Source organism: Cyprinus carpio, chromosome A9 (genome assembly GCF_018340385.1).
Source record: "Cyprinus carpio isolate SPL01 chromosome A9, ASM1834038v1, whole genome shotgun sequence".
In the NCBI taxonomy this organism is placed as follows: domain Eukaryota; kingdom Metazoa; phylum Chordata; class Actinopteri; order Cypriniformes; family Cyprinidae; genus Cyprinus; species Cyprinus carpio.
The window spans coordinates 1,948,979-1,976,266 of NC_056580.1; the positions used below are offsets into that span (position 1 = coordinate 1,948,979).

At 38.1% G+C, this 27,288-nt stretch overlaps 3 protein-coding genes across 11 annotated transcripts in view; all 3 read left to right on the forward strand.

The window, feature by feature from the left end:
- Window positions 1–4,243, forward strand: part of myo3b (myosin IIIB) — a 138,311-nt gene extending 134,068 nt beyond the window's left edge. For all 3 annotated transcript variants that reach the window (XM_042763120.1, XM_042763121.1, XM_042763123.1), the window contains one exon: window positions 3,509–4,243. The gene's annotated coding sequence lies outside the window, so the exon portion shown is untranslated. The remainder of the gene's footprint in view (window positions 1–3,508) is intronic.
- Window positions 4,244–5,836: 1,593 nt separating this feature from the next.
- On the forward strand, window positions 5,837–8,756 carry sp5a (Sp5 transcription factor a). The gene is made up of 2 exons (XM_042763124.1): window positions 5,837–6,188; window positions 7,001–8,756. The coding sequence occupies exons 1-2, from the start codon at window positions 6,138–6,140 to the stop codon at window positions 8,051–8,053; spliced, it is 1,104 nt and encodes a 367-aa protein (XP_042619058.1). The 5' UTR covers window positions 5,837–6,137; the 3' UTR covers window positions 8,054–8,756.
- A 3,555-nt stretch (window positions 8,757–12,311) lies between these two features.
- The window catches only part of gad1a (glutamate decarboxylase 1a), a 15,159-nt gene continuing 182 nt past the window's right edge, over window positions 12,312–27,288 (forward strand). The window contains exons 1-17 of one of the 7 annotated variants that reach the window (XM_019071808.2): window positions 12,367–13,265; window positions 14,069–14,241; window positions 15,588–15,647; window positions 17,108–17,260; window positions 17,969–18,211; window positions 18,301–18,391; window positions 20,545–20,657; window positions 21,341–21,456; window positions 21,721–21,800; window positions 21,881–21,935; window positions 22,578–22,694; window positions 22,797–22,861; window positions 23,010–23,088; window positions 23,370–23,519; window positions 25,030–25,137; window positions 25,253–25,342; window positions 25,476–27,288. The exon at window positions 25,476–27,288 is cut by the window's right edge and continues 121 nt beyond it. In XM_019071808.2, coding sequence (XP_018927353.1) covers window positions 14,157–14,241; window positions 15,588–15,647; window positions 17,108–17,260; window positions 17,969–18,211; window positions 18,301–18,391; window positions 20,545–20,657; window positions 21,341–21,456; window positions 21,721–21,800; window positions 21,881–21,935; window positions 22,578–22,694; window positions 22,797–22,861; window positions 23,010–23,088; window positions 23,370–23,519; window positions 25,030–25,137; window positions 25,253–25,342; window positions 25,476–25,649 — 1,779 coding nt within the window. In that variant the 5' untranslated portion in view covers window positions 12,367–13,265; window positions 14,069–14,156 and the 3' untranslated portion in view covers window positions 25,650–27,288. The other 6 variants (XM_019071807.2, XM_042763126.1, XM_042763127.1 and 3 more) reach the window with 6 other exon arrangements.

Below are 27,288 nucleotides of genomic sequence, written 5' to 3' on the forward strand. Positions count from 1 at the left end.
TGCGGGGCTTGGATAGAGGTCTGGGGAAAATCAGAGCATGAAATTACGATTAGCCCCTGTTGTTTGTGCAGACCAGGAACAGGCTACAGGACTTGGCATGGCCGAAGGTGTAACCTGTTTTGTTTGGCCTTGCTGAAGCCCTCCCAGATGGTGCTCGCAGCTGCCACTGAGTAAACGCAAGCAGGGCGAGCGCTGAGAGAAGTGGCCAGGACCTGTTTACATTCAGGAGGCAAAACAACAAATCTGTCCCTTACAGTCAGAGCAAGCAACGGAAAGAGACTGTCTCAGTTCAGACGATTTCTAACAGCTCATCATGATCATACACACATAACGATTATGAGAAGTCATTTTCCATATTCAGCTTGAACCATTAGCTTCTCTACACTAAGTGTTATATGAGTTCTGGAATATATATATATTTAGCATCATTGAGGTATTATTATAGTTTTATTCATATTTTTATTTGTAGTTGCTTTAGTTGTATAATTTTGTTGATTTATAAACTTTGCTGTGTTTTTATCCATTTTATTTTTTTATGTCTATATATATATATATATATATATATATATATATATATATATATATATATATATATATATATATATATATATATATATATAAACACAAATACCTTCCAAACCTGTAAATCTTAGTTTGTATTCTTAACACTAAAGGGATACTCCACCCCAAAATGAAAATTTTGTCATTAATCACTTACCCCCATGTCGTTCCAAACCTGTAAAAGCTTAGTTTGTCTTCGGAACACAATTTAAGATATTTTGGATGAAAACCGGGAGGCTTGTGACTGTCCCATAGACTGCCAAATAAATAACAGTGTTAAGGTCCAGGAAAGTATGAAAAGCATCGTCAGAATACTCCATCTGCCATCAGTGATACAACCGTAATGTTATGAAGCGAAGAGAATACTTTTTGTACACGAAGAAAACAAAAATAACGACTTTATTCAACAATTCCTCTCCTCTGTGTCTCTCCTCATCATCGTAGCGCCATTTTGACAAATCTGAGCAGTACACAGGCGGCTTGCTCTTCTGTTTCAGCTGCCCCACAAGGATACGTTGTGGCAGATGGACTATTCTGATGATGCTTTTCATATTTTCCTGGTCCTTGACACTGTTATTTATTTGGCAGTCTATGGGACAGTCACAGGCCTCTCGGTTTTCATCCAAAATATCTTAAATTGTGTTCCGAAGACGAACAGAGCTTTTATGGGTTTGGAACGACATGGGGGTAAGTGAATAATGACAATTTTCATTTTGCTGTGGAGTAACCCTTTAAATGTGTGGAAATAAGAAATGTTTCCTGGGCAGCTAACTGAAATAAAATAAGTTTAAGTTTTTTTATTATATTTAGTTTCCGTTAACGTTCATTTCAAGTAATTAAACTTTTTTTTTTTTTCGTGGTTTTAGATTTAGTTTTAATTATTGAACCTGGGTTGAATGACTAATGGGATATAATACAATCACTAAAATGCCAAACAAAATCTTTAATATCTCAGTTGTGACTGTGATTCAAACACAGATTAAATTAAATAAAGTTTCCCGATTCACCAATTTTTTTTATTCTGAGAAAATAAACCGTAATCTCTCCGGTCTACTTTAAAGTTTCAGAAGAGATCTCAAATATTTCTCAAATTTGGCAAGATACTGTGATTGCAAATGAATTAAAATACAAACTTTCCAAAACCTAATAATCTGATCTGATAATCTACATGTACTTTTTATCTCTTTTGTTTTACATAAATCGCTGTTGACTTACTGATGCATTTCACAGATTTAAGGAGAAACGTTAGCGATAAAGTTGATACTTAAGTAAAGCTGAGAACTCAGTTAAGTTTCTTAAAGAGTTGAGTGGTTAAATTAACAATATCTCTATTTCCAGTTGGCCATCCATTGTTAAATACTGTTTGTTGATGTGAAATTTAAATGTTATAATTCTCTCACTCTCTGTGCTCTGAAATGTTTGATTAATTCAGCAACAAAGAAAGCCTCAATTGTCTCAAGGACAAATGTCTACACAGGTCTTCAAATCCAATCCGTCTGAATCTAAAATTAGTAAATATCCATGAACTAGATGTTCTGGCCCCTCCGTCTAATCTGAAACCTCTGATCATGCTCGAGGAAGCCAGCCGTGACCCCAACAATTACCCCGGGCCGGCGGGAACACAGCGGGTCAGAGTTACGATGCCACACACCGCGGTGAGCGGGTGTTTAAGGGGCGACCTCTCCCTCATCTCCTGACCCGAGGCCCGTCAGCACACCGCTCCAGCCTGAGCACAGGCAACAGGATCAGATTTCAGGGGAAAATGTTGGAAATTAGCAAGAGCAGAGTCAGGCTACACAGCGTCGAGGGCAGAACACAATGGCAGCTTTCTGTCAGGGAGAGACTTCAAAGGGCCGCTGAGTGACTGCTCTGAGTTGGACTTTGTTGTAGATCACTGAGGAAATTCACAGATGTTTTCTCATACGAGACACCATTACAGAGGCTCTCGCACCCAGTAGCCCCGAGCATTTCTCTGCCTTTCCATCTCTCCTGCTCTTGTGTGTGAGACAGATGTGGAACCCCTTTTTTATTTTTTCAGACTTTTTGCTTTATTTTCTTCTGCTGTCTGTCCAGAGAACATGAAAAGTTAGATACGGCTCTGACCTGTCCTAAAGAAGCACTAAAAATCAAGAAACTCACTGTTTATGCTTTTATAAAAAACTCACGGACAATGCTGTGATCCTGTCAGAAGAATTGCGCGTCACCACCGAACACTTGTAGATTTGACTGATATTTTACATGTGATTTGATTAAGCTTTTCAGTAGCCCTATAATGCCTACTGTTTCTTGCCATCTAAATTATCAACATGATCAAAACTTTGATGAAAAACCTTTTGTACAATCTACTAGAACACTTCTCTTATCTGGTTGATGGTTCAACCTTTTCTGGAAGTAAAAGGCCATTTAATGTGGAAAATGTCCCGCTTCAGCTTGTGGTTCACGTGTCTTTTTGATGTGAAATCTTTACTGATTTTCATAGAGTTAATGTAAAAATAACCTTTATATTGTTAATAATATTTCAAAATGAACACTTACTGGACTGATGTGTCTTAGATTTATTATTTGATCATCCATGCATTATTTATTTTAGAAAAATCTTGCTAAAATGTATCAAATATAATGCAACAGGATTTTGAAGAACATATCTTTGTTCATCTCTCAATCATTGTATTGAATTCATTTTAGGTTTTGCCAACAATAATAAAAACTAGAGAGCTAATCGTGAAGCTAAGCATTTTAAATGTGTTCTTACTAAAACATATTATTAGGAGATGTAGAGTAACAACTGATATTTACACGTATTCTATGTAGTCTGCTACATTTTTATAAAGATCATTGATTTACATGACAAGCTCTCAGAATTCTATCTTACACAGTTAAATGTTTGCATTAATGTTTTATGTAACCACTGAAAACTAATCACCCTCTTTATTTTTTTCTTTTACAGATTGCCTTCTCCAGCCTTTTGCTGCAAAATGTGCTGTATATATAAAATAATGAGGAGTAATTATTTATGTATGCATTATTTTCTCAGTATTTGGATTAATGTATTTATTATGAAAGACAAATGTGCTCTTTATCAGTTTTCTTGTAAAATAAAAAGGAAAAATACATACTGTGGTTAATTATATAAGGACCCTCCCTCCATGGCAGATTGTTGAACTGTTAATATTTAAAATAATATGTTGCCAAACAACATGATTAGATGATTGATGGCTGACTCACTGTGCTTCGTTTGGATCTTTTGTTTTTCCTGTTTGGTCGTAGCTGTTTGTGAGCGACAGACCACAGAACGAAGTGTGTACATCCTCTTGAGAGAAAGTGATCAGCTGCTCAATAATGTGCTCTCTTCACTTTCATGAAGCAGAGCGTGTAAATGAGCGGCGCTGTAATGTGAGACTTGCTGTTCCAGTAACAGTTTGGTACAGATCTTAAATTTGCATTACTGCTTCTCATGTTGATATTATAAAACTCCCTCTGGAAATAGATTCATTCCAACTACACAGTAAAGTTTCAGAAAACATAACATCTGGAAAGTAACACACTGCGTGGTCTTGAAAGGCATGGTTGTGAGTTGGGTGAAGTTTCAGCCTTGTACAGTGTCGGTGTTCTCAATCCAGTCTTGACAGCTGTTTTGTATCCTAATCTGTCTGAAAATTAAAATAAACTATTTCAAGTTTTATTGTGTGCTGGCTACTTTTAAAACTCTTGAATAACCTATATTAAGGCTACCAAAAAAATTGTAAATACTTATGAGCCTGTCTGCAGAAATATATTCATATATATAAAGAGAGGTTTTAAATATTATATAGTTATAACAGTTTACACCTTATAATTGGAGGCGACTGTTAAGAAGAATAAACCGAATTGTACTCTATGGACTGCAGGGAAACTGATCTCCTCCCGGTGGGAATCCCACTCCTCCCCCATTACTCTGTGAGAAACCTTAATCCCATCAAAAGAGCTGATCTGCTTCGACATCAACCACTCCAAACTGCTGGAAAGGGACAGTTTAAAAAGTCATAGATTAGACACATCTCTCTGTGGGTGTTTACTTGTCTAGTTTTACTGCTCACATTTGAAGCTGCACTGATATGACACTTTACTTGACTGCCTGAAAAAACTTTAAAACTCCTAAACACATCCTACTTTGAGGCACTTGTGGTTTTTAGCACTCATTTATGATGCTTAGTCCTCGATTCCTGTGATATTTGTGGAGGTGTTAAATGTTGATAGAGACTGGGTTTCGCTGAAGGCTTGACTGGTTCAGGGCGGAGCAGAGGGAGGAGAACTGGAAAATGTTCAGACTTTATCAAAGATTGGATCTCCTCCTCTTGCAAGCCTACAAATCACACAACTGAGACATCATCACCATCATGTCACCTCCACACCTTGACGGGTTCACGTTGACATTCCCAGGGTGCTGTGGGATTGTTCTTTAATAAACGATTTAACTATGAAACAATAAGCAGTCGCTTGTTCTCTTTGGTCTTTAATCACAAGCAATTAGTGCAACCAAAGGAAAAGTGCTTTGTTATTTGTGGCAGAAACAACCGGATCCTATACTTTTATTATTTGTTAAAAACCATCTGTGGGAAATTTGTAGCCTGCTTTGGTTGCCATTAAATATGTTGATCAAAGTCATGTTTTTCAGACATATTTCATGGTTCATTATTAGCCTACTGTTGTCACTAAATGAAAGTGGTATTATTGCATTTACTCACAGGACAACTTCTAATCATTACATAAAATATCCACAGCAGATTCCATCTCTTCTGTTTATTCTTCCTATTTCAATTGCACAATTTTAAAGTACATTATTGTGTACTATATCAGCATCTTTTTAATGCCATGTTCTATTATGAATAACTGTGATTTTTGGAGTAAGCCAAACTCCTTGGGTAACTAATGTAGCCAATACTCTTCAGAAAAAAAAATTAATAATAATAAAATATGTGTGAACTTTCTACTGAGTCAAATGATTCCTTCCTCTTGAAGTTATCTCATAAGCCTGCACCAGATCTCTAGAGATAACACACAGTCCTATTGTCGCACAACAAATCCTTAATTACAGAAAGGGGGATCGGGTGACTCCGGCATCCAATAGCGGGGTCTCCAGGCGGCGAGGGGCTCTTTGATCAAGAAAATCCAATTATTTGTGTATATACATTTCCCACATAGTGATTACTTCATTAATTGTCCCGCCTTTATCCCCACCCGTCCCATCCCCCCCTAATAATCAGCCCTTTTATCCAGACCAACAAACACACCATAGGAGCTTTGTGTGGATTCAGAGGATTTGCTTCCCCCTCTCAAAGAGCCGCTCTTCTTTGATGATTGGGCAGCGGCGAACTTCAAAGTCATAAATCTCACTCCTGACTGGCTGGCGGCCCACCAAAGTCCTTATCGAATCCAAAGAAGTGATCCTTCACTCCCTCAGATAGTCCAGGGATAGCTGGAGGAGAGCAAGCGACGCGAGCGCACTTTCCGCGAGAACACGTATTCAAGTATTTCTGAAGACGTGAATTTGGCTGCTTTTAAACCGGGAAGCTTGAGGAACTCGGGGAAGTGTTGCCATGGCAGCTGTGGCTGTGCTGAGGAACGACACACTACAGGCATTTCTTCAGGTTCGTGAGAAGTTTGAGATATTGTTGAAAATGCCCTTCGTAGCGCGCGCGTCGCGGATAACGCGCAAGAAAGAAAAAACCTGGTGGTTACCGACGAGCAGTGTCTCTGAACTGCGCAAACTCCTGCAGATAACGAGGCATTTCTACTTTATTTGGCAAGAGATTATTCGAACGATTTCATATTTAGTTTACAGAACATAACAAGACTGTACGAACTGACTGACTTTATCGTTATGTTGTTTCCATCCATATATGTTTTTTTGAGTTTTTGAGAGTTTCAGTTCGATTTTCATTATCAGCAGGCTAATTAAAATTAGTGGAACAAAAAGTGCAAAAAACTTTTTTTTGCACTTTATTTGAAATTTGCGATACAGATGCAGTTAAACTTTAGTTGGTTGACTTTTTTTTTTTTTTTTTTACAGTGTACTTCATTAAGATGGTAAATATTTCAGATGATTCAATCCTCTTTTTTTTTTTTTTTTTGGCTTAAAAAACATTGAAAACATATTGCACCAGTGCAGCTAAAGTTATGCATATTCAAATAAATTCAAATTCCGTCGTTTTGTCCAACTTGAGCACAGATCTTAGAGGTCCTCATAGTTTAATTTGCTCATTTTGAAATCCTGTCAGAGTAATGCTTCACATCCTTTATAGACATCAAGTTTAATTTGCTTTTGTGAAGAATTTTGTATTTATGATTGAACAAAACATGTGGAAGTGTTTCCCCAAAAAGTACAATCTGATCTTTAAAAAGTGTTTTCAAGCATGTGTCATGCGTAAATGTTTTAATACGGCTCTTTCCTACGATCCAGGATCGCACTCCAAACTCTTCCCCGGAAAACAGCAAACACACTCCTCTGGCGCTTCTAGCGGCGACGTGTAACCGGATCGGTCATCATCACGGATCCACACCCACGGACTTTATTCAAGTTCCCTACGACACGACCCTCGGGTCTCCGTCACGGATTTTCCACCCTTGGAGTAACGAAGCCAATCCCCAGTCCTCGCTTTCCAACAATTCTTCCTTTGGACTATCCTCGAAATCTCACCTGCAGGGCTCCTACACCACCCACCATGAGCTCCCCTTAACCCCTCCGGCCGACCCCACCTATCCTTATGACTTCTCTCCGGTCAAGATGTTGCCATGCTCCATGCAGTCGTTACAGTCAAGCTGCCCGCCAACCTATGTCCCCGCTGTCACATACGCAGCGCCGCCCCCCATCCCGCACGGTTTTGTCCCGGGACACTCAGGCCTGGTCCATCAGCAGCAGAGACAGCTGTCTCCAAACCCCGGGGAGGATATACCATGGTGGAGCCTTCAGCAAGGAAACCACGTCAGCCACCCGGCGAGCCTCGGCCCGCACCGCTTCCCCATCCAGAGGGGCTTGGTGTTGGGACACACAGACTTTGCACAGTACCAGACTCAAATCGCAGCCCTCCTCCACACCAAATCCCCCCTGGCCACCGCCAGGCGCTGCCGGAGATGCCGGTGTCCTAACTGCCAGTCGTCCAGCTCCAGCGACGAGCCCGGGAAAAAGAAACAGCACATCTGCCACATCCCCGGATGCGGGAAAGTATACGGCAAAACGTCCCACCTGAAGGCGCACCTGCGCTGGCACTCGGGAGAGAGACCCTTCGTGTGTAACTGGCTCTTCTGTGGGAAGAGCTTCACCCGATCGGACGAGTTACAGAGGCACCTGAGAACTCATACCGGGGAAAAACGCTTTGTGTGTCCGGACTGCTGCAAGAGGTTCATGAGGAGCGACCATTTGGCCAAACATGTGAAGACGCACCAGAACAAGAAGAGCAAAAGTCAGGAAAAGACCTCTGATTACGTCAAAAGAGAAGACCTGAGACCTGTGTAGTAGTAGACTTAGATGACCATAGACTAGTGCAATACATATAATCTTCAGGATCCTCATGAAGTGAAAATACATTTTTTATTTTTTCATTAAAAAGGCTGTTGAGACTTACAAGACTGGGAGTCTTTTTTTTTTTTTTGGACTTGTAAATATAATTTTCAAGTCATTCTCAGTTCCTGAAGGAACCTTGGAAAATGTTTCCGTTCCCTGAGCTACTCAAAACATTAACAAGTTTTAACTTGTGTTCAGATCTCTGTCTTCGGTGGAAGATTTCTTTATTCTGTAAATATATTGATAGCTTTTGTTGAATGAAAGTGTCAGTTCTCGCTCCTTGTGGGGTGTTTTAGCATGCTATTGAAAACCATCTGTTAATCCTTCAAAATTATCGTGTGAAAATAAAGACTATGACTTGTACATGCCATTGAAATATCAGACGTGAAGTGGAGTTATTAAAAGTGGACAGATTTATTTTTTAAAAGGAAAAATGTAAGTTAAACAGATGTCAAAGTTTGAATTCGAGTAAGTTTTATAGTGTGTGAAGTGTGTATGAAAGGCTTAACAGAGAAACAGTGAAACTCTGTTAAAAAGGTCTAGAATGAAGCACTGTGAGATTTATCAGTTATTAGGATACATAGAGCTCTGATGTTCAGTTCAAAAGACAGCTTTTATACAGCATTTTATGATTTTAAGAACAAGGTCAGCAAAAATCAAAATATAATAAACATTAACTGACATGAGCTGTATGTTTCTGTTTTTCATAGTCACTGATAGATGCAGTCAGTATTTGATCTGTAAAATATATAAACTCATCCCCAAGTTATTCTACAAAACATAATCTGTCTGTTTGTAAGAAATCATCGTGGAGTTTTTTTGCGCTGCATCAAAATCCTAAAATCACATTCATGAAAAAATAACGTGACTAACTGTATGGCAGATCTTACCATCATGTCAGATTCTTATAATATGTTCATATAAAACCATCTGTGTGACTAAGTAGAAATTAAAATATCAGTACTGTGGCGTTCAAATCTGCTCCATCTGCATACAACATATTTCTATGCAGATTTTGGATCCTGATGTTGTTTTCGCTGAACTGAAATCAAATTGAGTCAGTTTTATCCTTAGTCTGTGCATTTAGATTTTTACTAGGTGGTTTCTGGCAATTCACTCTAAAAAGGAGTATTTTAGTTCTAATTAGTTCTCTGTCTGAATTAAACTGAAAAGTTTGCACATTTTGTACAGTAAAAGACAGAACACCCATAAGTGAGGTTTCTTCTTACAGTTTCTATTATCTTGCATAAAACCAGCATTGCTAAATCAAATGAGGATATATTAAGGATATGTGTTTTGACATTTGGAAGGGGGATTTTTGGCATTCTTTGAAGGCTATGGTGCGGTTTCTCCTGCAATAGCGCCTCTATTGGTAAAATCCTGGCACAAATCACTAAACCCTTCTCTAATGTGTGCCCACTTACCTGTGTTTAGAGGATCTAGCTTTGCTGCTTGTTATAGCTTTTCTAGTTAGGGTTAGTATCTTAAGTCTCTACAGAAGTGCAAAAACAGCAACACTTTAACTAGTATCATACTGCTTTTATGATTCGATTTGCAAATATAATTGTTACAGCTCTACTGTAAATAATGAAATGTATTAATATTCTATGAAAACAGTTATTTTCCTGATTCTTAGACATACTGTAGGCCTACAATAAAATTTTATACATAAAACCTTTCTCACTGAGGAATGCACTGGATAAAAGCATCTGATAAAAATGCAGAAATGTACATTGAATCAAAGTTAAAGTTTATGACAATTCGGTGTTTTGTAATGTTTTCTTTCAAATGTTACTGACTTCATGTACTTCAGTATCATTTAAATTCCTAGGGGGAAAAAAATCTTGATATTTTTTCTCTCTCTCTCTCTCTCTCTCTCTCTCTCTCCATCTCTCTCACATAACCACTTCAGGAAACCTGAGTTAGTTATAGTTTACTAACTCCTAATACCAATCATGCAATCATGTAGTGATCTTCATCTATAAACATGAATGAGCTGAATTAAGTAAAGTTAAGTACTTTCTTACTAGAGTGACATAAAAACACATGATTAGTAAGTTTGGCCTTAAACATCATGAGAGGCCCATAGAAATTAGCCACCAGTTCGCTAAAGCACAAAATAGATACGAATTGCCATAACAGTGTGTTGGTTCTTGCTTAAAATAGTCGATTAATCGTTTTGCTACTAAACTCTACATTACCAAGATGAATCCCAAAATACAAGACAAAAGAAAGCAGGGTATTTGGAATGTAATCTTGATTCACAAAATAATGTGTCAGGTGCTTTAGTAGAGGTGTTGGTTTTGTTTTGACTGGTGTCGTGCTATAGAATGAACAATAACTCAAATGATTTAAAATGTCCCATTATGAAGTCAAAAACCAGTTACTGGGGGATCTGCACATGTGCCATTTCAGGTACTGAGTAACATGTCTCAATGTGTCACTGCACCAGCAAACAGTGAATTCTTCCCACAGGGCAGACAAGGCTGTTCCTCTCCTTCAGAGAGAGCGATATGGTCAGGCTATCACAGCAGCACATGTGGCGTTGCACGGAGGGACTGCTGGAGGGAGTTTGTGTTTAAGCCTCACCGTGACCTGATCTGAATGCCACACTCTGATCTTCCTTTGATGTCAGTCTGTTGAAAGTCTGGCAGAATCAGGCGTTTAGACACACATACTTAAGCATGCATACTTGAAATCTAACGTGTGTTTATTTTTTTATTTATTTTTTTTTTTTTATGTGAAAATATATACATTATAAACCAAGGCCTAGCTGAGCATCAAAGGTTGTTCGGGGTGTGTTTAAGTGCAACACTTGAGAATTAATTGATGCTCTGTGTCAAAAGATTTATACATTTCACACCTCTCACCTCAGCCTCATCTAACTATCCCATGGTACTTTTCCTTTCCTTTCCTTTCCTTTCCTTTCCTTTTTTTTTTTTTTACAAAACAACACATTTTGTTAAACAGTGAGACACAATACACTGCTATATTGTGACTTGACTGTTTAATAAAAAAAATAAATGTTACATACACATTTTTATTAAAACATTTTATTAAGCATCATTGTATTAATTTATAAACATTATGTTATTAATTTATTAAGTGAAATCCTTTCAATATAAGAAATAGTTCCTGTGCTTGTTTCTGCTATATGCAGTGTCCAGTGCTATGATAAACAGGCCAAAGCTAAAATGCTGCATTGACCAATCAGAAGCCATAGCCAAAGTTATTACTCTATTTGTATAAAAAAATAAGTATAAATAAATAAATAAATAAATAAATAAATAAAAATTGTCATTATCATTTTTTTTTTCTCACATAGTGTGGTTGTATTTCTGAAATTTGTTTTTAGGCTATGAAATCTACACATTAACATCAGGGGGTTATCATTATCACTTGACCACATAAAAAAAAAGTCAAATTCAAAATGAAAGAACAATATTTTAATGCTATACAAACATAATACAGTTATTTATTTTGTTTTATTTTATTGCTTAATATCTATTTGATGTGTCTCGGGGATTTTATATCCAAGATGACATAATTTGCCTGAGAAGCAGGTGCAAGTGATGACTGAGCTACTAATATACCAGCGCCACCTTGCGTCGACTTGAGGATCTGAAGCTACAAAGAGTGGTCATACTTTGCTTCTGTTCTGCTGCTTCTTACTGACATCTGAAATTACTGCACGGTGTATTCAAACAGGACATGATCTTTTCAAGCTGTACTCATAATCCATAGATAGGAATCGTTCAACTAACGTGCGCTACGGTCAAGAACAGCATTGTTTTTAAAAATGAACATTTAATCGCATCCATACATCTGCAGGGACAATTTAAAAAATAAAAATAATAATGACAACCAATGTCTACAATGCTGTCTATGGGAAAAAAAAATGATTGATAGAAAATAAATATATTTGCAGCACTGTTAAAAACATAAAGGTTCCAAAGTTAGTACTCAACATGGGTTTCTTTGTAAATAAATAAATAAATAAACATGATACAGTTCAATTTAGACTGCGAGTGCTGCAGAAAACCATTACCAGAAGAAGCTGCAGTTTAACTGGCAACTCAAGAACTGTATTCCGCAGAAAGTGATTCTTCGTAGGAGAGGGTTATTTGAGTTGGAGAGTCCATTGAAGAACCTGTTTGTTCAAAATAAAGAATAAACAGCGGGTGCTGTGAGTTTCCAGTTTGATTCACTGAAGCTTAATACACGTTTAGTGCTGTGTTTCTTTTGTTGCAGTGCTTCTGCAGATCTGAGTCACAGAGGGAGCTGTCCAGGTGCTGAAACGTCTCGACGCTGAAGGGCAAAAATATTGACGTACAGTATGACAGAATCTAGCGATTAATATTATTACTATACAGTCGACGCATTCCTGCGTGTCAAAACACACTAAACTGTTTAGGGAAAATAATGCTTAAGGAAATCTTATCACCTTGAAGAAGAAAAAACGTAAAACGCGGTGCATGCCTGAACTGGGAGAATATGCGTGTGAAGCGCGTGAGATTCTGACATTAATTGAACGCTTGCTGCCATCATGTGGAATTCTTCTACAACACCAGTCTGAACAGCATTCCCACCATTCAGGAAACAAACTTCTCAAACAAGAGCCTCTCTTTTCAAGGTTAAGAAGATCGCTGGACCATGAGCATATAGACTAGCCCTTCAAATCTCGAGGAGTATCTCGCTTATAGATATTTGTAATGATTAACCTGTTCAAGCACAGGTGCTAAAACGCATTGTTCGATAATCACTGTTGTCCTTGATGCTTCCAGACTCCTCTCACAGCCTCTTTTAAGATCTGGAGCAGCATGTAATGTGCTGTGTTGTGCGCTTCTGTCGTGTGTGGCTGTTGTGTCAAACTTGGAAAGTGTTTGTTCGTGACTTGCTTTCTCATTTAGGCACAAAGTCCTGCGGGAACGTGCCAGAGCTGTCTTACTGCTCGTGCTGATGCTTCTGTAGGAACGAGATGTGTTTCAGAGCTGATCTGATGTTGTAAGAGGAGCAGCTAAAACACTGTCTCCAGACAGGTCAATGAGTTTTTCCTGCTGATATGTGAGAGCTGATTTTGGAGGAGTGAGGGCGCATCTGACGTCGAGGACATTTAGTTGCGTGGAGATTTTGGATACTGTTGCACCTTCCGTTTTTTCACAAGGTAAGCGGTTTCCTGGACTTCTCGGTGTTTTGTTGAAGTGTGAAGTAAAACTGGAATTATTGATCTAACAGGTGCTTCACGACAGTCAGGTGTTCAGTAAAGCGCAGTCTGTGCTTCTGTGCTGTATGTCCAAAACAGTGGATTTTATGTTATCTGGATTTTTTTTTTTTTTTAATTGCCTATTTAGATCTAGCAATGGCAATCTATAATGCATACTGATATAGTATCAGGTTTCTATTAATCTTTCAACAGCCATCAGTTTCGATCATCCATATGTCATTTAAATTGAGAAATCAGCATGCACCATTCCTAAATCAATGGTAACATGTGTAGGCTATATATTAACCGTGACAAAATGTGATGCATATCGGCATGATGATGATCACCAAATCCATTTCTGTAAAAATAAACTTTTAGAGCATCGTTTCAGTTCACATGTTTTATTTCAGTGTCTTAAAATCAGTCGACATATTGATCCAGTAGAATTTTCAGTTAAAAAATATACAATAAAAAATAAATTGTCATGGGTTTATTTGAGTTATTTGAGGATGTTAGCCTACAATAAATTATTTTAAGACTGGGCGACCTATGTGCATAGACTGGGGCTCTTAAAGGTCCTTTAATGATATTAATAGTTTATAAAAATAGTTTTATGCCGAAATGGCTCTTTGCTAAGGCTTCTGTTCCTTCTGTTCTTCAAAAGAAAAAAAAAGGTTCTGTTTCCATAAGAGCTTCTAACCCAAAGAATCTAATGTATTTTATTGATGTATTTATTTTGAACTTCCCCTCCGTGTCCCCTGCAGTCAGCCTGAGTGTTTTGTCTGCTGAAACAGGAGCAGTTTCTCTCAAAGTGACAGCGCTGTTTGGAGTGAGGACTTAAACTCTGGGCAGATGGCGGCCTCGTCCTCCTCCTCCTCCTCCTCCTCTGGCGGCGTTCCGGATCCCAACTCGACAAATTTACGGCCACCATCCTCAAGTAGGTCCATCACCGATAAACCGCTATTTCACTCCGGCTATTTGCTTTGTGGCCAACGCCATTAATCTTGTCGGTGAGTCGGGAAAACGGCGCTATTCGTAACGCGTCAGGAGCAACAAATCACCGCAGCGTCGAGCGCGCAGCGGACCTCCCGCGCCAGCCAGACAGACCAATGTCGCTGTCAGCACAGGTGATGGCCTTTAAACACACCTGCACACAGACAGTTAGTGAAGACAGACGAGCAGCCAACTCTGATCCGTCATTGTCCATTCTAAACACATTTTTTTGCCTTGCTACATATAGATACTAACATGTAATGTGCAATGTTCTTTAAAATGTATAGCCTATAATTTAAATGAATTATATTTTTATCATTTATAATTAGCCCATGATCATCATTATTATTATCCAGGATAATTTTCTAGCTTCAGTATTGTATTAAGTAGGCTATATATTTGTCGTCTCGGTCTAAAAGTAAAAAAACGGGAACGATTCTGTTTGTATACGTGTGCAATTAGATGAAGTGTAGCTACAATTGAAGGCACTCTAAATCGGCTGTAATGGAAGCACGCAGCTCCGTTTATTAATTTCATTATGACCGGAACAGAAACATGCTTTTTGTTTAAATTAGTCACGGCTTATTGTGACTTCAGGATATGTTTGTAGCCGCGGGATAAATTCACCATGAGCTCTGTTTTCATTTTTTAGATGAGCAGTTGTAGATTTTAATACTTTATTTCTCATAATTCTTTTTTATATTGCTTTTTAGAATTTTCCGAAGCGTAAAATTATCACTGTTTATTAATTTCCATTATTCGACTCTTGAAGTGTGATTTTCGAAACATGATGTCAGTATATCCCTCATATAGCCTACAGTTTTAGCCATTTGTGACGATTAAATATACAAATATAAAATTGCATCTCAGATTTAAAAAATTATTTTGTTTTCGTGCCACACCAAGCATGGCAATTATTTACGTCACATCAAAATTGCAGCTGAAACAGAATACGACTGAATGCACCCGAGATGGAGAGAGAAGAATGGGACGGGTTCGCGCGACACAGATGATAATGAGCTGCTGGTAAATGGTGCTGAACGCGTAAGAGCGCGGCAGGGGCGGGAGCTCCAGACCAACCTCTCGTCCTGATCTGGCCTGTTAATGCTGAATTCTGTTCAGCTGCCACATATTGATTTCATATTAGAGGCAGAAAGGATGGCACATTTACCGCTTGGGTAGGCTACATCTGGAGAGAGGGCTTCGATTGTATTTTGTGGATAGGCGGGAAGCATAATTATCGCTTTATTTGCCAGATTACTTAGAGGTTTCGCCGTTGTCTCCCCGTAGACTCTGACTGGAGTGGAGTCGCGCATGGATGCACGAGGAAACTTGGAATGAAGATATGCGGTAAGTTAAAAAAATAAACCTGATAAACAATTCAGAGAATAAGACGGAAGTGTTTCTCGGTTCGTAGGCCTGAAATGCAGTGCGAGCTGTTTTGAAATACCAGCTGGCAGAGGCCCTAATATGTCTATTAATTGCTTTTGATGAACAGACGTGTCTCTTAGCGCCCCCTTTTGGTTGTTTCTGCTGATCCCCTAACTGACAGTCAACAGCACCAAAGCAATTTACCTCCATTATGGACCCCTGAATGAAGAAGACTGAAAATGCGCTTCTTTTTAAAGACAAATTTAAAGGGGTGAGTATTTGACTCTGAACCCGAAAGACTGGAGATGCACTGCAGTAAACAGACTACTGAAGAAAGAGAGAGAGAGAAAAAGCACATTCTGAAAATGACAGAGTTTGCTATTTTATAAAGAAAATCCCTTCGAAAAGGTACGGTTATTAAAGATAAAGAATAGTTTTAAAGGCTTATAGTTGCAATCTAGCGAAGAGGTGAGCAGATGAATCTGTATGTGTCCCAAGAGAATTGATGCTCAGTGAAGATCTATTAAACCACAATCCGTCAAGCCTCTGTTTTGCAGCGATAACGCAAGTCCTGTCTACATAGTGCTGACTGATAAGAGGTGGTGCTTTCAAAATAAATGCTCTTTCGTGAATTAGTCGCGCTAAATCGGTTTATGGTTGTGTTTCATTAGATACAGACGAATAAGAATATAAATATAATTTTCCGAAAATAAATAGCCAAGATGTCTACCTTTAAAATGACCATTTGTTTTGCGGAGTAAAAGAGAGAGAGAGAGAAAAAAATCCAGTTTGAAAAAACAAAATATTACGTCATTTGTAATAGGTTCATTTGGCATGCCGTGGTCTGAGAAGCACCGCTCGAATGATCCCATATCAGCTGAGGAAGAAGAGGATGAGGACAGCGAGGAAGACGAAATGAAATAATCTGCAGTGGCGTTCATATGCGTCTGCTGTCTCGATGCAGAGTTTTTATGTGTCTTGACGTTATGCTATAATTCCTCTTTAGTAAATGCAGTGTGATGAGATCATAAATTCTGCACTCAGGTAGATCTTTTGTTATGCGATCTATATTGTTGTTTTTAAACGAAAGCATGTGGCAAATAAAGTAAAACAATTTTCATGTGTTTATTTGTTATTATTATTTATGTGACATGAAACTAGCATCTATAAACCGCGGCGTCGGATCAGCATCAGCAGCGCGTCCCCGGCGCTCGCTCGTGTCCGGGTCTCTGTGGTGGTCAGGGTTCATTGGGCATTCACAGTCCGTCTGATGTCATGAGTGGTGACCTCCCCCAGATAACCTGTCTCATAAATACACGCGAGTCGAGCACTGCTCCGGAGAGAAGTTTCAACACATTTCGTCTGTGTTCAGTTATTTGCTGCGATGTTTGGAAACGGAAGCCGCTCATTTCATTTTCCGTCTCTGTGTAATAATATAGGGTTTTTGCAGAAGAACAATAATGTTGACGACAAGAGCCGAATTGTCAGGTTTTTTAACGACCAGCAGCCCAGGAGCATTTTAACACGGGACAACGAGCGAGACCCTCGCTTCAGACGCACAGAGACAGACTTCTCCAATCTGTATGCGAGAGGTGAGTGACACTTATACATGTTTTTTTTTTTTTTTTTGCCTTTCAAAATAACTTTTCTGGTTAATTCAAAATTGTTCATATTAATTGATATATACTTGTATAATTTTTAATATACTAATTTGCAATGGGATTATTTTATTTAATATACGTATTTCTTCTAATATGCATTTAATTGTTTTAGAATTAATTAAAAAAAAAGGTTAAAAATGTAATTCCAAGGTTTTGAACAGCAAAGCAGATTGTGTCTTAAATGTTTTAAAATTATTTTATGCATAGAAAGTTCAAATTAACAGCATTCCGACAAATAAATCTTTTGTAACATTATCTATTTACTGTACCTTTAATGCATGGTCAATTTAATGCATCCTTGCTAATGTTAATCTTTCTTAAAAAAATAAAAAAAATCATAATAATAATAAAATTTACCACCAACGGTAATGTATTCTCTTTGCCATTGTGGGAATGCATTTCAAAATATATTCAAATAGAAAATTGTAATTTTAAATTATGACAATATTTCATGTAATTAAAGTTTTTACTGTATTTTAACCAAATAAATACAGCCTTGGTGAGCAGAAGAGACTTCTTTCAAAAACATAAAAGAAAAATCCTAATTATTCCAAGCATGTGTAAATTACATCTTTTTATATGAATGAAGGAAACTGTCATAACAAACAGTAATTTGATTGACTGATAAAATGGTCACAGATCTGCTTCCTGCTAAAAATGGTGAGGAGTATACGATGCAGTTCCTGTTGGAGGTGGTGGACATACTCACTAACTATGTGCGCAAGACCTTCGACAGATCCACAAAAGTGCTGGACTTCCATCATCCGCACCAGCTGCTGGAGGGAATGGAGGGCTTCAGCTTAGAGCTGTGTGATCAGCCGGAGAGTCTGGAGCAGATCCTGGTGGACTGCAGGGACACGCTCAAATACGGCGTCCGCACAGGTGACTCATACTGGTCTCAAGAGCATTACAGTAACACATGCATGTACAGTGGTGTGTGTGTCTGATTTTCTTTCCTCCTTTCTCTGCAGGTCACCCAAGGTTTTTTAACCAGCTGTCTTCAGGTCTAGACATCATTGGTTTAGCTGGAGAGTGGCTGACCTCTACCGCCAACACTAACATGTGAGTTCAGCCTGGGATAAAATGTAGCATGACTGGTATTTATGTGTGTTTATCGGCTGAGAATGGCACATATTAGCTCTCATCAGAAAAGCTCCAGTCTGTGGACGGACATGGCCAGAATGAGGAGTAACACCTCACTGGTCAAGACTAATTTACAGCTACACACTGAGACACAGTGCCAGCTGTGACTCGATCCACACCTCCACCCCCAGCTCTCCTTCCATTCATTGCACTCTGTTAATCCTAAAGGTAGACTGGTCTCTGTGAGTAATATTTGACATTGAGAATTTAAAAAAATAGCAAAAATAACAGTAGTATTGTGAGAGCAAAATATACCACGATTTTTAAAAGAAAATGTACTTATTTGTGCACAATTCTTAACCGCAGCGCTAGGGCATTGTGCATGGTTGCCATTGCATTGCTATGCTGTTCTGAGCATTTATGTGTGTTGCTATGCAGTTGCTAATGTACTGTAGGAAATTCTGATAGCTTGTAATATAAATCAATAAATTTTATAATTTAAAAAAAATGTTTTGTTTACATAATATATGTATGTGTACAGGGTATATTTATTATGTATATATAAATACACACACATAAATTATATATTTAGAAAATATTTACATGTATATACATTTATATATTTATATTCTTATATTTTATATTATATATAAATATATTTAATATATAAACATAACATATTCTTCTTAAATATATACATGCATGTGTGTGTATTTATATATACATAATAAATATACACAGTATACACACATATATTATGTAAACAAAACTTTTATTTTGGATGTGATTAATCGTGATTAATCATTTGACAGCCCTAATATATATATATATATAAACATGAAGTTAACACAAGTTGCTTCAGTCCAATAGTTTTTTTATCTTGAAATATTACTAATATAAAAGTTATTCTTATGTTTACTTTATTTAAATTTTTACAATAATACTAAAAGGACTTTTACTTGCTAAAATATATAAACTATCAATCAGACAATAAAAGCCAATGTTTTCCAGCAAAGTTTTGATCGTGATAATGTAGAGGCCCCAGAAATGTGTGTATCACGGATGATTCAGTAAGCATTAAATGTATTGTTAAACTTAAATTCTGTAAGGAAAATTAAAACTAACCATGCCAGTCCTTTAAAAAACTAAATGGCTGTGTGGTCTGGTCTAATGACTCTGATGTCAGATTATAAAACTAAAAGAAAGCTTAATTCTGCTCTCTAGGTATTTTTATGGGTCTGTTGGGATCTTCTTCATTTATATAAGAACAACAGCAGTGAGTCCCCTGGTCCTGATTGACCTCTGAGTCACGGAGATTTTATGTTGTCTTTCATAGTCCATGCCCAAATTCTCCTGTGATCAATAAAAGATTTACTCCACGTCCTCAGATTTACTTCCCTCATTCCCAAATGACCAAACCTTTGTATTTCATGGGGCTGTATTGTGTGGCACTGCTGTTTAACCCCTATAATGGCCAACAGAACTGATGGTGTCATAAAAGCAGCAAATTAACTCTTTTAGGAAATCAGATCTGATCATTAACTCTTGTTCTCCTCATGAATTACTTTAGAGTGAGCATATACAGAAGTTTGCATGCAAGGAAGTATATACAGGGATAGTCACACTTTTTGTTTCAGTAAATATTAAAAAATATAAAACCACTTGGGAAAATATAATTGTAGTTGGACTTTTGACTCGTGTGACAACTAGCCCCAGTATATGATTTCACCTTCTCATGTTTGCACGTGTTCATGCTGTCTCTAAATTCTCTGTCAGTGCTGTGTATATAGATTAGACAGAACTGCATGAGCACTTGACATTTGCATGTACTAATGAGCTGCTCATCATTACTAATCACCGTGGATGATTATTGACTGGCACTAATAGGTTGAAGAAGCCTCCAGTGGGGTTTGTCCCATCACAATGATTCTGTGATGGATGGACCAGACTGACATGAATACAGATAGTTAGTGAATTACCTGCTGTCAAGACACTCATTAATGTGGGACAAGTAGTAACGAGGTGTGTGTGTGTGTGTGTGTGTGTGTGTGTGTGTGTGTGTGTGTGTGTGTGTGTGTGTGTGTGTGTGTGTGTGTGTGTGTGTGTGTGTGTGTGTGTGTGTGTGTTTACAGGTTCACATATGAGATTGCACCCGTGTTTGTACTGATGGAACAGCTCACCCTGAAGAAAATGCGAGAGATCATTGGCTGGCCAAATGGAGAGGGCGATGGCATTTTCTCACCAGGTGTGAACATGTGAACAACAGAATAATGAAGAATTCTAGATTAAGGGGTGATGTTTAATATAGCAACACCAGTGGCTGGGTTTTCATCGTTGCACCGATTCACAAACAAACAAAAAATGACGTCCCGTGGCTGTCTTCACCTTGCTGCCATGATAATACATATTTTTGCAGACAATTATAAATACATGAATGCACAAAGATGAATTTGACCCAATAGAATCCAGCCACAGAATATATATAAATGCATCATTCAATTAATTAATTAATTAATTCATAATTACCACACAATATTAACACTGAAAGCCTGACATATGAAATAATAGTGTTTTTTTTTTTTTTTAATGAAACCATATATTGAAAAAAAAATGCATATGTGTTCAAATATGATACATCAGGCTTTTTTGGCTCCTATAGTATGATATAGGAGAATTGAAGCTCGCGTGGAAGAAAAAACACCTATATTTTTTTCAGAGGCCCAAATTGGGCAAAAATATGCAATTTGGTGCAGTCGATGATATTTATATGGTCATTTATATAAACAAGAAGACATGTAGTAGATTGTATGCAACAGCTTTGATCATGTTGATAAAGGCCTTAGAAATTTGTGCATCATGTATGATGTAGTATGCTTTATAGGGTTAATTACAGACCTATTTAATGAAGTGAAATGTTTGTCCTTGCAGGAGGAGCGATCTCAAACATGTACAGCGTGATGGTGGCACGGTACAAACACTACCCTGAGGTTAAAATCAAAGGCATGACAGCGGCTCCCAGACTGGTGCTGTTCACCTCAGAACATGTAGGTCATTTACTCACTCTTTCTTCTCTTGCTTTCAGTATATATATGTCTTCTTTATTGTTACTATGATTTTATTTTTATGTCACCTGGTGTGATGTGACTTGATGCACCATATCTGAATGTATCCAAATGCAGGTGAAAGGTGAGAGCTATGCTAGATGGTGCATCTTTCTGGGTCTGGTCTTTCCGTTTTGAAGACTTGAATGTAAATAAAAATGCACAAACCACCAAACACTTACAAGTCTGTTACCATTTTGTTCTCAGAGTCACTACTCTATAAAGAAGGCCAGTGCAGTGCTGGGTTTCGGCACAGAGAATCTGATCTTGCTGAGGACAGATGAGAGGTAAGTGGAAACTCTGTGTGTCTGTGCTGTGTGTTTGTGGACTGTCTCATCAACAAGAGTCATTTGCATGTCTTTGTTAGAGGTAGAGTGATTCCGGCTGATCTGGAGAACAAAGTCATTGATGCCAAACAGAAGGTGAGTCTCTAGTGCACAAGAATAAACTCTTTAACTCTAACCAAAAGACTTCAACATTATATGAGACCATTGAGATTTGATTGCTGACCATCCTTGTATAAAGTTATATTCCAGTCTTTAAATTTCTGTCACAACCATGTAAACACCTTTAAACACAGTCATTTTCTCACAATAAGCAACAATGAAGTAAATAATGCATAATCATATGTTCGTATGTGTTTTTGTCTATTTGTCTAAACACGGTTTTGTAAAGAACAATTACAAACTGCATGAGCAAAATACAAACTGCACATACCTGCTTTTACTCTTAATTCCTTGCACTGCAGACTTTGATTGTAGCACACCGGACTTCTAAAGCTACACCTGTATTGATATTCCTTTGATAACACTTATGAACATAGTGCAGTTGATTAAACATGAATGACGTATCTAAAAGACATCAGAACATAGTATCTCAGTCCTGGCCCATTAAGACACTGAGCATGACATGGGGGTCATTTAAATAAATGGAGTTCCTTTAAGTCCATATTTGTTTCAGAAGCATTTCGTGAGTTTAGTTTGAAAGATTTAGTTTTGAGCACCTCTGATTTCTATTGTGCATGTTATCTGGTGAAATGGTTTTGTTGTGTCTCTGCTGTCCAGGGGTTTGTGCCAATGTTTGTGAACGCTACAGCTGGATCTACAGTGTACGGAGCCTTTGATCCAATCAATGAGATCGCTGACATCTGTGAGAAATACAGCATGTGGCTTCATGTGGATGTACGTTTGTGATTATTTCATTATTCACTGAAGCAGACATATTATGGTGAAATGCTGTGAATAATTTATTTTGGAACTGATCTGTTGAATTTGTTTTTGAAGGGAGCGTGGGGTGGAGGTTTGCTGATGTCTAGAAAACATAGACACAAACTGAATGGCATTGAGAGGTAGGATACATTACGCTCCAGGGGCAAATGGGTGGTCTTAAAAGAGGAGAGACATATTTAAACACTGTGAAAAAGAAGTACATACTCTGTGTTCTTGACCAACTATATATGTGCGAACAGCGTGTTCTGATCAGTGTTGTTTCTGTAGAGCAAACTCTGTCACATGGAACCCACACAAGATGATGGGTGTTCCACTGCAGTGCTCTGCCATTCTGGTCCGAGAGAAGGTAAGAGAGTAAGGGAGAAATGGGGGCATCAGAGTAAATGAGTCTGAATAGTAATGGAACTGTGAAATAATACAAAGAAAGCTGAGTGAGGACAAGAGGCAGAGAGACAGAGATTCAAAAGAGAGATACCTGTACATAGTTGCTATCTGAATTTGACATTATTATTTTCATCTCCAGTTAGTGTTCCTGCTGTCTCACTGTGTGTTTGTGTGTGTGTGTGTGTGTGTGTGTGTGTGTGTGTGTGTGTGTGTGTGTGTGTGTGTGTGTGTGTGTGTTTTCAGGGTCTTCTGCAGGGCTGCAACTCCATGTGTGCTGGTTATCTCTTTCAGCCGGATAAGCAGTATGATGTCACCTATGACACAGGGGACAAAGCCATACAGTGTGGCCGCCATGTAGACATCTTCAAATTCTGGCTTATGTGGAAGTCAAAAGTATGTGTGCACATCCATGAGATCAGAACCTCGGCGTTTGATAATGTGTTACTCATGAATCAATCAAACGCAGAATGCAAAAATCTAATTGTATGGATGGTTGAACAGTTGGATGGATGGATGGATGGATGAAAGGTTGGATGGATGATGAATTAATGAATGGATAGATGGATGGATGAACGATTGGATGAACGGTGGGTGGATGAACAGTTGGATGGATGATGGATAAATAGTTGGATGATGAAAAGATGTATGTATATTGGATGAAGGAGTGGTATAGATGGATGAACGGTTGGAATTAATGATGGATATATGAGTGAATGGATGAATAGATGAGTGAATGAACCAATGGGATGGATGATGGATAAATGGGTGGACAGAGAGATGGATGGATGGACAGGTGGGTGGATGGATGGATAATGGTTGGATGGGTGAATGAATGGATGGATGGATGAACGGTTGGATAGATGGATGGTGGACTGGTGAAAAAACAAATTGGATGGATGGATGGATGGATGGATGGAAGGATGATGATGAATATATGGATTATGGATAATGGGTGAATGATGGACAGTTGGATGAATGGATGTATAAATGAATGGTTGGATGAATGATGGGTTATTGGATAAATGGATGGATGAATTGTTTGATGGATGATGAATTAATAGATGAATGGATGGATGAATAGTTGGATGGATGATAGATTAATTGATGAATGGATGGATGGATTTAAGATTGGATGGATGAACAGTTAAATGGATGATGAACAGTGTAAATTGGATGAAGGGGTGGAAGATGGATGAATAGTTGGAATTAATGATGGAGTGATGGGTGGATTAATGGATTAACCGTTGGGATGGATGATGGATAAATGGGTGGATGGAAGGAATGATGGGTGGATACATGAATGGATGATGGATAAATGGGTGCATGGATGGATGATGGATAAATGGATGGATGGATGGATGGATGGATGGATGATAGATAAATGGGTGGATGGATGATGGGTGGGTGGATGCATGGGTAGGTGATGGATAAATGGGTGGATGGATGGATGGAGGATGGGTGGATACATGGATGGATGATGGAGGATGGGTGGATGGATGGAGGATGGGTGGATACATGGATGGATGATAGATGAATGCATGGATGGATGAATGGGTGGATGGATGGATGGATGGATTGATGGAGGATGGATGGATGAATGGATGGATGAATGGGTGGATGGATGGATGGATGATGGATAAATGGGTGGATGGATGGATGGATGGATGGAAGATGGTTGGTTGGTTGGATGGATAGATGGATGGATGAATGGATGGAAGAATGGGTGGGTGGGTGGGTGGATGGATAGACAAATGGATGGATAACAAGATGAATGTATGGTTGGATGGATAGATGGCAGATGTATATTTAATGTATTGTCATGTTTATAATTAATGTCAGTCCAACACATAGATGTCTGTGTAGAATATCAGCTGTGATGTTATGGATCTGTCGTCTTTAACAGGGCACTATAGGCTTTGAGAAGCACATTGACAGATGTCTGGAGCTGTCTGAGTATCTCTACCACAAGATAAAGAACCGAGAAGGATATGAGATGGTGTTTGAAGGGAAGGTGAGTGAAAACAATCACAACAGACTTTACCAGGGTTAATTACATACTCTAGTACTATTCAGAGTCAAGGTTTCTTTCATAAGTTTTTAATACTTCCCTTCTGTCTGTTTCTTAGCCCCAACACACTAATGTGTGTTTCTGGTACATTCCTCCAAGCCTGAGGCTTCTGCCAGATGGAGAGGAGAAAAGACAAAGGCTTCATAGGGTGAGACAATACTCAGACTCACTCCTTCCCAGTCTACATAAGTTGCTCTACAAATGTGTATATGTCACATATTTCACCACTCACTTTATTTGGCCAGGTTACCTCAAGCTTCTGTCCTGTGACTTCTATCTAGGTTGCCCCCAAGATCAAGGCAATGATGATGGAGTGTGGGACAACAATGGTGGGCTATCAGCCTCAAGGTGATAAGGTCAACTTCTTCAGAATGGTTATCTCTAATCCGGCTGTAACCAGGTCTGACATTGACTTCCTGATCGACGAGATAGAAAGACTGGGACAGGATTTATAGAGCACACAGTTTGGAAATTCAGTAGATGTTAGTACATTCGGTACGAGTATTGGAAATGGAGAAGACATTTTGAAGTATTATATCAGCTGGACATTCCGGAGTATTAAACCGTTGAGGTGCGCTAGAATAACAAACCTCTCAGATGTTCTAGAATGTTCCAAACTGGATGTGCAGAATGCAGAGGTGGTGAGCTCTTCAAGCTATGATTTCATAATGAAGGATCAGATTACCTCCTATAACATTATATGTCCTCTCCTCTTCCCTTCTCCATGTTCTCATGTCTATTGTGTTCTGTCTTTGGTGACACCAACAATAAGGTTCAATTTCTTAACATTGGTTAACTACATTCATTAACATGAAATGACATTGAAAAATATTAAAAGCAATTATTAATCTTAGTTAATGTTAGTTTAAAGAAATTGCTAACAAGTTATAAAAAACAAAAGTGTTTTATCTAATATTATTTAATGGACCTGAGCTAACATTAACAAAGAACAATAAATACTGTAATGAATTACTGCAGTTGAACGCTTGATTCTGATTTGGTTAACAAACATTTAGTGAACATTTCCTTTAAAATCCAGAACTGGTCTGAATTCTCAATAAAAATAAGAGCTTAAGAATATACAGTACCAGCATCTAATAGCCACCATCCGTGTGATTGCACAAATCCCTAATTTTTTAGCTGTTATGTGATGAAGATTAATTGAAGCGTGTACCATTGTACCAAGTGACGCTGTGTTTCTAGAATTTATGACTCTTTGTGTCAATTGTGATTGTTTGTGACAAACACGTATCACATAGTTTTACAGTAAGAAATGTTTGAATAGTGGTAAAGATTAAATAGGGATATTTGAGATATGATTTATATCACAAGAATAATTGGGTGACAGAGATTATTCCTGTACACTCCAAGAATTTTCAATTGTATTTTGAGAGCCACTATTTATCTATAATGTTCAAAACAGTGCATTAGAGATTTTAATTCCTTTATTAACCAAAGACATGGAAGAAAATCACATTTCACATTTGTAACACTCTGCAACATTATATGGCCAGAAGTATGTGAACATCTCATTCTAATCAATGGGTTTTGTTATTTTGGTTACTCCAGTGAACACAATTTCAATGCTACACCATAATGTTCATCTAGAGAAATGGTGGTGCCCAAAACAGGTTCGGATATGGTTTACTAAGTCTGGTGGGGAAGACCTTGACTGTCCTGCACAAAGCCCAGACGTGAACCCCACTAAACTTCTTTGCCAGACCCTCTCACCCAACATCAGTGCCTTTGGCTAACTTAAACTAACCATAGTGCAATGAATGCTGTAGTTGAGATTTAGTCACTGGTATTCACAATGAATTAATATAAAAAAAGGAAAAGAAAAAAAAAGTGTTATGAGAAAAGCACAGCGACGTCACAGCGATGATCCTCCAGAGAGGGAAATGTATTTTATTAGAAGCTATATTTGTTGTATTAGTAATTATGTTTAATTTCTTCAGTAGACCAAACACAGCAAACTATGCTAAACCAACAAACTATGCTAATATTTTGTGTCCGCTATGCTCACTTCAGTCTGCACAGTAGATGTAAAGCTAATGATATCTAGATTAAAGGGCCTGAGTGTTAAATGATGTG